The sequence below is a fragment of the Juglans regia genome, chromosome 6 (assembly GCF_001411555.2).
Source record: "Juglans regia cultivar Chandler chromosome 6, Walnut 2.0, whole genome shotgun sequence".
Lineage (NCBI taxonomy): Eukaryota > Viridiplantae > Streptophyta > Magnoliopsida > Fagales > Juglandaceae > Juglans > Juglans regia.
The window spans coordinates 36,413,326-36,424,171 of record NC_049906.1 but is presented as its reverse complement, the minus strand read 5'-3'; the positions used below and the strand labels follow the sequence as shown (position 1 = coordinate 36,424,171).

General features: G+C 35.2%; 1 protein-coding gene across 3 annotated transcripts; it reads right to left on the bottom strand.

Moving 5' to 3' along the window:
- Positions 1-2,551: 2,551 nt before the first annotated feature.
- LOC109018794 (eukaryotic translation initiation factor 5A-like) lies at positions 2,552-5,824 on the bottom strand. Of its 3 annotated transcripts, none has more exons than XM_019000980.2 (6): positions 5,709-5,824; positions 5,226-5,270; positions 4,878-4,981; positions 4,725-4,781; positions 4,526-4,600; positions 2,552-2,794 (listed from the first exon to the last, which is right to left on the bottom strand). In XM_019000980.2, the coding sequence occupies exons 1-6, from the start codon at positions 5,719-5,721 to the stop codon at positions 2,720-2,722; spliced, it is 369 nt and encodes a 122-aa protein (XP_018856525.1). In that variant the 5' UTR covers positions 5,722-5,824; the 3' UTR covers positions 2,552-2,719. The 3 variants fall into 3 exon arrangements, with proteins under 3 accessions (XP_018856525.1, XP_035547097.1, XP_018856524.1); XM_035691204.1 differs by lacking the exon at positions 2,552-2,794 and adding an exon at positions 3,125-4,379; XM_019000979.2 differs by lacking the exon at positions 2,552-2,794 and adding an exon at positions 3,688-4,386 and having other exon boundaries at positions 5,709-5,812.
- Positions 5,825-10,846: the final 5,022 nt, after the last annotated feature.

Below are 10,846 nucleotides of genomic sequence, written 5' to 3'. Positions count from 1 at the left end.
TATGCAAAAATTCAATGCCGAAAAGACTGATCAATATAAAATAGTTTTGCATGGCACCGTATCTTCATCAATTTGCAAACTCTCAGATCTTAGATTTGTATAAATTTTCCCCATAAACTTCTCTTGAACATCATATATAAACATATAAATATATATATATATATATATATATATATTTATATATAAGCACAGCCCAAATAAAAATAGGGTAATGATAGGATTATCACTCTCTTACTACTCATTTACTACTCTTTTTGTATTTGATTTTTTTTTAATTTTTAATTTTACTTAATGGTTAAGGAAGTGATTATTAATAAAATTATATATTTTTTAATTTTTTTTCTTAATGATTAAAGATGTTAAAAAAATAATTAAAAAAAAAAATTCAAATAAACTATGAGTAGTAAATGGGTAGTAACCCAATCACTACCCATAAAAATACCTTTCCCCTAATACGGATTACTTTTTCTAAAGCTGCCTTCCACTCTATAAGCTTTACTTTATCAGCCTTGAACTTATATTCAATTCTAGCGAATGCTTCTCCAAAACTTCTATTTTGATGTCGTACATTTGATGGATCTACATCATGAAATAGGGGTAAAACAATTTGTTTCACCTTTTCCTTATACTCAAGGATCTTCACTAGCTCATCTAAATACCATCTGGAATCAGATTAGTTCTTAGAGAGTACAACATTAGAAATTATTGATTCATCAATTGCTTTGAGAAGTTTTGGTGAAATTTCATCTTTTTTTTTCGAGATTGTTGTCTATGTAAATGTTGATTCTCCTTTTATGCAAAGCAGCGTATAGATGAGAAATAAATTTTTGGCGAAGATCATCACCTCTAAAACTCAAGAATACATCTTTAATCCACGGATGGATGGAAGAAGAAGAAGAGAAACAGAGCGAGAAAGAAGATCCAGCTTGCAAGGCCTTGGAAGAACTCATCTTCTTTGTATGGGTGATTAATGTTGACGAGAGAGGTGCAATTATATAAAGATCAAGTGGGTCAAAGAAAGGTGAGAACTGGGGATGTAATTCTCGGCAACAACCCTGCTAGCTAGCCTGCAGGTCAATATTTAAAAGAAAATGGAAGCCAACCTATCAAAAGTCAAAACCCATAAAGAAGCCGCCATTGGTCCACTAGTACCGTTACTCTATTTAGCTAAAGAGTAATGTTAGAGAGAAGTCACTATAGCAGTGCACACTTTACACTCACTGCGTGACTACTTCTAGTTGATTGTTCCTAACACTCACTTAGAGAGATGTGTGGTCTACATAATGCCACATCATGTGTGCAAAATAGATGCTCCCAATAGTGACTTCTATCTATATTTATTCTTAGCTAAAAAATACAAAAACTAAATTTTTATTTATTTATTTTTAAATAAAATTATTATACAAAGAAAGTGATCTAGCCGTTCATTCAAGAAGAGAGTTTAAATTTGAAAAGATGATCTAGCACTTCATTCAATATAAGATTTGCAATGTCTAAAATTGTGTAGGAGAATTCAATCAGTGAAAATTTTAAATTGAAATAAATTTATAATGGCCAATCTTTAAATTTTAAAAGGAATCTAACTGATTTAATATACAAAATACACAACGAGGTTACTTAATATATATATATATATATATATATATATATATTTAACGTGACTTCCAATAATGCTCTTTTAACACATCATAATTAGTGGTCGGAAAAATGGCTGTTGAGGAAATCCATAAATTAATTAAGAAGAATCAAAGGTCTAAATTAAGTTCAGACTGGAATTAATTATCAGTATAGTAGTTTTTGTTCAAAACCGTGTTTGTGGGGTCAAGTAATTTACTTACTAACCTTAAAATTTGAGTTGCAAATACCAAATTCCAAATACCAAAATATAATTAAATTGCTATAATTGATCTAAAATAAGGAGTCAATAAATTATAATGCTTTAACCAAATTAGGTAATATTAGAATTTAATATGTTTATGGTCCCCTTTTTCTTGATATTTAGAGAAAGAAAGAAAAAAAATAAACTTAATCAGAGTAAACAGTAGCAACAGGGAAGACGTGAACAGCTCATGTCAAGGACTTTTTGCAGATCGGTTAAATCCATTCTTCTCTTTTCTTTTTATTTGCTCTTCTTTCATTATTCTGGTATACCATATTGGCTCCGAAACTTTTATAAAACTGTACCCACGAAGGATGATCAGTATCATTGGGATAAAATTGAACTCTCAACCACAAGCATGATCGATCTACAACTTCTCTTTTCACCTCTGTTCTTTAATTCTTTCCAAATTAGTTAATGGATTTCAGGGGGCGATGTTAGCAGCTGCAATGCCTGGAATCCAAGCCGATGTATAAGAAAATTGCATTGGTATCTTCAATTTAGTTTCTCTCAGGCATCCTTCATGTAGCATTTCGTAGGTGCAAAGTGAAACCATCATGTTTTAATTTGCAGGGGTTGACTGTAAAAGGTACCAAAGATAAAGTTTCTGATAATTATATCTGGGGCTAAGCTTGGAGGATCCAAGTTTGGGGCACCTAAGAGCACGAATCATGATGCAAAATTCAAATGTATTAAATCAAAGACAAAGCATGACTCATTAAATCAAAGACAAAATTCAAAACTGCGAAGGAGCGGCTGCCTGGTGGGCTGTAGAAGTTGGCGCCTCTGTTGCGATATGCAGATCACAGTGGCAAAATTGTTTTCATAATAGCTGAGCACTCAGGGAGCTGCAAGCCGAATCAAGAAGAAGCTATGGCAGCATTCATAGGAGTACATGAAGCTCAATCCAAACACCTAAAAAGTATCATAGTAGAAGAAAACTCTTAAAGAACCATATCACCTCTAAAGGACCCACAAGAAAATCAAAAGCGGCTTGTAGAAGGTATCATAAGAGACACAAGATAAATACTACAAAACTTTGAAAGATGGGAGGGTTAAAATAAATCGCCCTCAAAATCAATGTTCGCATGCCATTGTGCAATGGGCAGTATCCAATATTGTAATAGAAAGCATACCTAAATCAAAATCCCACAATGTCTATTAAATTTTCATAGCAGTAAGGATCCACCAGATGTATCGGATCACATAATAGATTAGTAGAAATTACTAGCTTATTGTACTAAGACCTTATTTAGTAATGAAGTTTACTTTATTCAGAAATAAAAAACAACATGCATTATGCACATCAATGATCAATCCATGGGAACAGCGCTGCCATGTGTAGTAATAATGCTGATTTCACATGAGATGAAGCCAAGAAAAATACATCCCAATTCCCAAAGTGCCTCTAACATCATGGATCCCAATCATAATTATGGGGAGTTTATTATTTATGTAATTGCTTGGGGCAGAGATGCTATGTGTGAAGTTATTAACTCCTTATGTCGATTGCATGTTCCTGGAACTAGGAAGCTTCTATTATGTAGTTGTTATACTTTTGCAAATCTTTCTAATGATTTGCATCCTTCAGCATTTGACATTTGTTATATTTGGTGGAAGTTCTAATATTTCTTCAAGTTTGTGACAATCTCTTGAGGAAATATAACGAATCCTTTGATGCTCGTGGAAAGGCTAACAATTTCAGTCCCCAATAGATCTGAACTATGCAAAGTAAACACAAAAGTAAACATGGTAAAGAAATTTGATTCGAACAATTTAGAAGATTCTACACTTGTAATGCAGTGATTGAATTTGTTGGAGGCTGCAATTCATGTAGTTGTTCTCCATTATAATTTGTTGGACTCAATATGGACTGTCCATCATCCCCCCATCTTCTTTGCGAGATTTGGATAATAACCACGACGAAGCGCACATAAATATTGCAACTCAATTAAACTTCTACACTCTTTGACAATCAATTCCTTCAGAATTGAGGTGCTTGAAAAATCCGGAATTTCTTTTAAGAATTTCCAATGAGTGAAACCCATAATCCTCAAATTCTGTAAAAGGAAAAAGAAACGAACCACAGCCCCCAAGAAGGGCAAAGCTAAAACAGAAACAAGAAAATGGCAGAATAGCTATATTTGTATAAATTCCATCCTGCTGTAAACTTAAGTTCCCTTCACTGAGGGATATGCAGCCCCACCTTTCTATTTCCTGGCCCCCATTCACAAGCCTGATAGAATTCTAAGCACACAGATGAGTGCTGAATTTTCTTTTTTTACAGTACTAGATTGCATCTAATAGAAACTTATTGTAACACCAGTAGATAACTTCCCTCTCAGATCTAAAAGCAAGGGCTTCTTTTGACATCAGCCATAGCTACTGCTACAGCATCATATTTAGTTTTTTGGGCCAATGTCCTTTAGGGCACAGATCTGCTCCTCCCCCATTGCAGACATAATGCTCAGCACGAGGTCCTTTCCTTCACCAAACCCATCTTTTATCCATTCACAGGAAATAAAAGACAAATATTAGTCTATACAGACACAAGAATAGAGAATCTATCCAAGGTCTGGACTCCTAAGCTTTTGATGAACAATCAATTTGCAAGGTTAACGAAAACCTTCTCAATGAGATAGATACCTGGCCGAGCAGATTGTCATCAGTGGGAAGCCTCAGATCATCCTTGGTGTCTCCATTATCCATTAAAAGACTCACCTACACGACAACAAGTGTTAATCTAGTTGACATCACTAAAATCGCTATTCCCAATTGATTGTTTGTTATCACATGACAGCATTGCCAAAAATTGGTAAAGTAAAGATTACTAAATAAAACTTACAAAACCGTCTTCAGAGATATCAATCAACTGATAATCAGCACGAGAAACATGAGGAACCTGCAAAAAGAAAGAATTAATGAAATTGATAAACAAGCAATGTACACCCGGAACAAAAGCACACTCACATGGTGAAAAAAATTAGAAATAGCTTACATCACAGTTGTGGGATGAAGGAACGATATCCTCAAGCTTCTTCCCATTAAATATGTCAATTCCCACAAAGCGGCACTTTGCATGTCTTTGAAGTGGAAAACAACCTGGTTTCAAAAGCCCCACCATAGCAAGTAAAGTTTCATGTTATACTGGAAGCACAATGAGGTAATATCTACCAAATTTCTCTCCATTTGAAATAAAATAGATTTTTGTACAATATTAATTTTTCACATATGTTTTTACTTGCGAAAATCATTTTACTAACTAATTCATGTGATAGGAAAAAAAATGAAATCACAAGCTAATATAAGTATGTAGCACAACCAGGGAAAAAGTTATCATTCATACCACAAGGAGGAAAAAAAGAAGTGTTTGCATTTTGTTCAAGATCATCTGCAAGATATCAAAGTTGAATCTTCATTAGAATACACAACGAAAAAACCATCAGCATTAACTGCTCCAAGGAAACAACCGTAAGCTAGCTAATAATGATTAAGAGAATAGTAGCAGCAAGGCGAAGAACAATTCTAAGTACCATTAAGGAAACGATCAAATAGCAATACTTGGAAGTCCGGCTAAGAGCGAATTCCAAGATTCAATTAAAGTTTATACGATCAATCGTGAGGCAATTACAGGTCCAGAACACAATCGGTGACCTCATTAAAAAAATAATAAAATCTCACCAAACCAAACGAATCTCCAATATTAAAATATCGATATCCAACGGAAGTATTGTACAAAATCAGAGAGCTCTGACGAAAGAGCGAAGCAATATAAATAGAATTTACAGAGCAGAAGAATCAAATTGCGATGACTAAAGAGAGAACGGACATTGCTTTGTCATGGCGACGGAGTAGAAGAGAGAGTGGAAAACAGAGCTGTGATGGGGATTAGGGAGTTCTGAAACAAACAAAACCAGAGGCGAGATTGGTTCAGGCTTATTGAACAGAGGTGAGATGATTACGTGGAATCATTTTAAATGGAGGATAAGTACACATAGAGTATGACAGTGGGGGCAGTTGGTTTGGCCCGTTTGGGGCCCAAGTTTCATTTAGGTCTGCAAAGCAATCCACATTTGTGGACTGCAGGAAGAATTATTCACTCCTTAAAGCAGTTGTTCAGGCAGTCCCTACCTTTGCAATGAGTGTCTTCAGGCTGTCTAAGAGATTGTGCAAAGAAATAACATCCCTCATGGCCTGTTTCTGGTGGGGGGCATAAGCAAGAGGATAACAAGATCCAGTGGAGAAGCTGGTACAGAATCAGTGAAGGCAAGTGGAGTGGTAGATTGAGATTTACGGACCTAGAATGTTTCAACACAGCTATGCTTGCTAATAGGCATGTGCAAAATACCCGCTGGGCCGCACAACCCGCATAATCCGAATGGGTCGAACCCGCTAAAGTCGAGTTTAGTAAATGTCGGTTTCGACATCCATCCAATCCAACTAATATTGGACGGAACCGACTCAAAATCCATTGCAGTGAAAAAGCGAAGCCCATCTCTTGTTTCTCGCTTCCATTACTCTCTACTGGGTCTGGATTGTGAGAAAAGTTCGGCATCAAGGTGTTGATCATGAGGCTGTTCTTGAGGTTGTTCCTCCTTTCGTAGAGCGTGAACCCTTGTTGTTTCTTTTGTGCAGTCTTGATGGGAGGTATGCTATGGTTCTTGGAGTCAGATCTAGTGCCTTTGAGCCATTGTCCATGATGGCAAAATGCGACCCTCGCCATGGCAAGCTGACAAATTCCTGCCAGATTGTAAACCAACGATCCACTCCTTTGGCCCTCTTAAAAAAATTCTATGTATTATATACTTAAGTGTTGTTTTATATTTTTTTTTTTTAGATTCTCATTTGCTTTTCCCCTTAGACTCAAGCTTTTTTAGGTTCTGCATCGTAGTGGAGTGAAAAAGCAACAAATGAGAATCGAGTACAAATTTCTGATTTTGGGCTAGAGATTTTTTTGGTATCTGTTTGGGCTTTTGGGCTATGTATTTTGTGTTGTGAAGAATCAAGAATGGGATTGCTTCAGGTCGCACTTCGATTTCATCAGATCCTGTAAGTTTTTTTCTTTTTGGCATTTAGGAAATATTTTTATGTTTTTTTATTTATGTTGCTTTTATCTGTGTTTGTTTATTAGGAAAATGGAGGAAAGCTTGATGAAAATGATGTTAAAATTGTATTATTTTTTTTCTTTTTCGTAATCTCAAAGAAGATGACTTCAAATCAATTGTTGAGTCAAGGAGGAAAGGCCGAATAATTCCAACATCTTGGAGAAGGACTGAGGAAGTTTGGGCAGAGTTTGCAAAGGAGATGACGGTTATGGCCCAACTTGAATTGATCGGGTCAGGTTGGCGCCTTTTAATGAAATTTCGGGTCAAATCAGTTCCAAACCCAGCTTGGACACATCGGGTTACAGGCCTACTTGCTAAGCAATGCTGGAAAATGGTATATAATCCATCCTCATTGGTGGTTGGGATTCTGAAAGAGAAGTATTATAGGCATGGGGGGTTTCTGGATGCAAAACCTAGTCATGGTCCCTCTTATATATGAAAGAGTTTATGTTCTGCATTTGACTTGGTGAAAAAAGGGATGGTCTGGAGGGTGAGAGATGGAACAAGGGTGCAGATATGGAGAGACAAGTGGTTACCAAAACAAGTCTACCCTTGAGTGCAATCGCCCATTAATATCCTACCAAGTGATGCCAAGGTGGATCAACTTATAAATAGTGAAGATGATACATAGAAGAGAAACATGCTGAATGAAATCTTTTCAGAATAGGAAGTGGAATTGACCAACATCAGTCAAATTAGTAGAGGGGGTGCAAGGGATGAAATGGTATGGGGCACTTGAATGATGAAAATTTTTCTATTAAGAATGCATATCATCTTGAGCACAAAAGGAAGAGAAGAAAGGCTAGTGAAGCATCAAAAATAGCCTTTGATGATAGAGAATGGAAACTTATTTGAGGGCTTAATGTCCAAGGTACAGTCAAGCACTTCTTGTGGAAGGCATGTCACAATCTGCTACCTACTAGAAATAACTTAGCCAAGAAACAAATCATAAAGTCCAGTCTGTGTCCAATCTATGAAATAGAGTCAAAATCAATTATGCATGCTCTTTGGAGCTGTCCTGCAACCTCGAATGTATGGGCTGAACCAAGAAGTCCTATCCAAAAATGGTGTAGTATTGAGGTTAGTTTCATTGATTTATGGATGAAACTTAATGAACAGCTGAGTATGGAGGAGGTGGAGTTAGTTGCTTGTGTGTTGAGGAAAATGTAGCTTAGAAGAAATGTATGGCTGTTTGACAGTAAGTTTGTTGATCCTAGGTCAGTGCTGAAATCTGCCAAGGAAAGGCTTCAGGAATTTACTACAGCTAATGAACTACAATTGAAGGTACAAGGGGAAGGGGGTTCAGACAGAAGGGGGCTAGATGGGAGAAGCCACATGGTATGAGCATAAAAGCTAATTGGGATGCATCAGTAGATATGGAGCTTAAAAGGGTGGGGCTGGGTGTTGGGATTCGTGACTCTAGTGGGGAAATTTTGGCTTGCCTGAGTTCAACTGTGAACCATGTACAAAAACCTGTCATTGTAGAGGCTTTGGCCTTAAGAAGAGCTAGTTATCTATGTGCAGGATTAGGGCTATCGAATGTGATTTTGGAAGGCGATTCTCAAGTGATTGTGAAGGCTACAAACAGTGAGGAGGAAGTTTGGGCTGATTATGGCAACATAGTTGAAGACATTGGACTATTATTAACTGACGAAGTGGACTGGAAAGTTAGGTTTGTATATAGAAAAACTAATAACATAACTCATAAACTTGCAAAACTAGCATTTAAGTTTTATGAGGAAAGAGTTTGGATAGAAGAAAGCCCCATAGAGATAGTTAGTGATATACAGAAAGAAAAATATTGTAATGATTGAGTTACTATGATATATCAATAAAGGAGGTATTCTTGATTTCAAAAGAAAAAAAAATCATAAATATAATTATAGTAAAATGTTTTTTTTAACGAGTTAGTTACATAATTTACATTAATAATTCACATAATTTTAATTTAGTAATTTAAATAACTTTTTTTATTACTTTATTTGAAAAAAGAAAAGATGAAAAAATAATAAAATAATAAAATAATTAGGCCAAAATGCAGCAAAATTTCAATTAATATGCATTATTCATATATATAAAAAGTTTAGATGTATATATCTCTATATCTAACAAGACAACATGTAGCATAATGTGGCCCAAAAGAACATAGAAATTAGGGGCATTAACTTATGACAGAAAACAGGCCGTTCGCTCCGAATGAATCATAAATTTAATTTTAAATTCCAGCTGATCTGACTGTAAATCATGACCCTCCAAGAAACAAATTAATGGCTATAAGTAAATGAACAGTGTGAGAAGCTTACGAGCTATTTAATGCTCAAAATCCATGCTTGACACCAAGTCGATCTACCTTTTGGCTCCTCATAGTCCTTGATGATCTCCACTTGATCTGGAAGTTTAATTCATTGGCGTAGGCTAAATTAGGTCTTAAACATCAGATTTCATTGCAAAGTATAAAAATTTGTGTAACATATTAGCCCATCATAAACAAAGTTTGTGGGGCCTAAAATAGGGCAATGTAAAAACAAAAGGGGCATAGAGATGCAAGCTAATTTTGAAAGATAGATATAAAGCTTAATTTTTAGTGTCTAAAACCGTGACCGAAATCTTGAATCGTGTTTCAGATTCTCTATCACTGTGTGCGGAGAGTGAGAGATCATTTTAATTTCATTTTAAGTAATGTTTTCATATTAAATATTGGATTGTAAAATTATTTTTATTGTAAAATATACCTAAAGTATCATATAAAATACGTCAGTTTGTGAGTTTATTTTTATGAGGTCTTTTTGTAACTGTTGCACTTCTCAAATATTTAATGTTGGGCCTGTGTAACATTGATATTGACATTGAGTATTTGGATAGATTAATAATTTGTACAATTTTCAAATATGCAAATTTTGCATGCATAAGCACTTTATTAAAAAATGGACCACATTATGAAAAAAGTGTATAAAATCACTTCTTTCTGGTGGAAACTTGTTTGGTTTTATATTGTCTTTTACGTTTTCGTTTATACATAATTCTTTGTAAAATTATAAATATCTTAATTTTAGTACATTACATGCTACCATATTAATGTAGCATCCAATATTGTAATGTTATCATTAGATGTCTTTATGGAGGATTTGGCATGCATATGATTCCTTCTAATTCACATGCATTTTGTGGAAGAAATATAATTTATAAATCTTAAGTTGTGGTACCCTTTTTGAAAAAATATCAAATTTGATACCCATATGAAAAACCTGTTTTTTAATAGTGGGTCTTACTTTTTTTCAAAACGAGTACACAAAACTTGCACACTCTAAAAGAGTATCAAACTGACGAAGTGAGTTGACAAATATAGATTGTAGAGTAAAGATATAAAAAGCAAAGATGTCACTGTTGTTCAGAAACAAACTGCATCAAACACGAAGGAAAAAAAAGAATGACAGATTAAATTCCAAATTCTAACCTCAAATTCAGCTCCGTCAGCCGCCTAAGAAGTAGAATCCACCTGCAAAGCTTTGACAGATCGACCGAAAAACTCATCATTCCATTAACAAGCCTACTAAAACAGAAGAAAGGCCAAAACAAGTATAACTGCACGCTCATCGTTCTTAGAGAACTGATGCGAAGAAAGAGGCAATAGGAATTCCAAACGAGACCCGAGAAACCACCCATTGAAACTATGAATTCTGCTATTATTATTTTCTACTAGTGTAACAAAACCATATTATAGTACCTAGTAATCAAAAGATGCATCTAAAATATCTGGAAATTCTGTCGGCATCTCACTGTCCTGTCCCGAACAGCCTCCACAAATGAACTCGCCGATGATGAAGCTTCTGACCTGTTGCTTATTTGAGCTCCACTTGTGGAT

What these genes read in the sequence shown, in the direction of transcription:
- LOC109018794 (XM_019000979.2), bottom strand. An exon ending in CTTCATCCCACAACTGTGAT is followed by an intron (nt 4,782 to 4,877) that starts GTAAGCTATTTC and finishes TTCTTTTTGCAG; the next exon opens with GTTCCTCATGTTTCTCGTGC. An exon ending in ATATCTCTGAAGACGGTTTT is followed by an intron (nt 4,601 to 4,724) that starts GTAAGTTTTATT and finishes GTTGTCGTGTAG; the next exon opens with GTGAGTCTTTTAATGGATAA.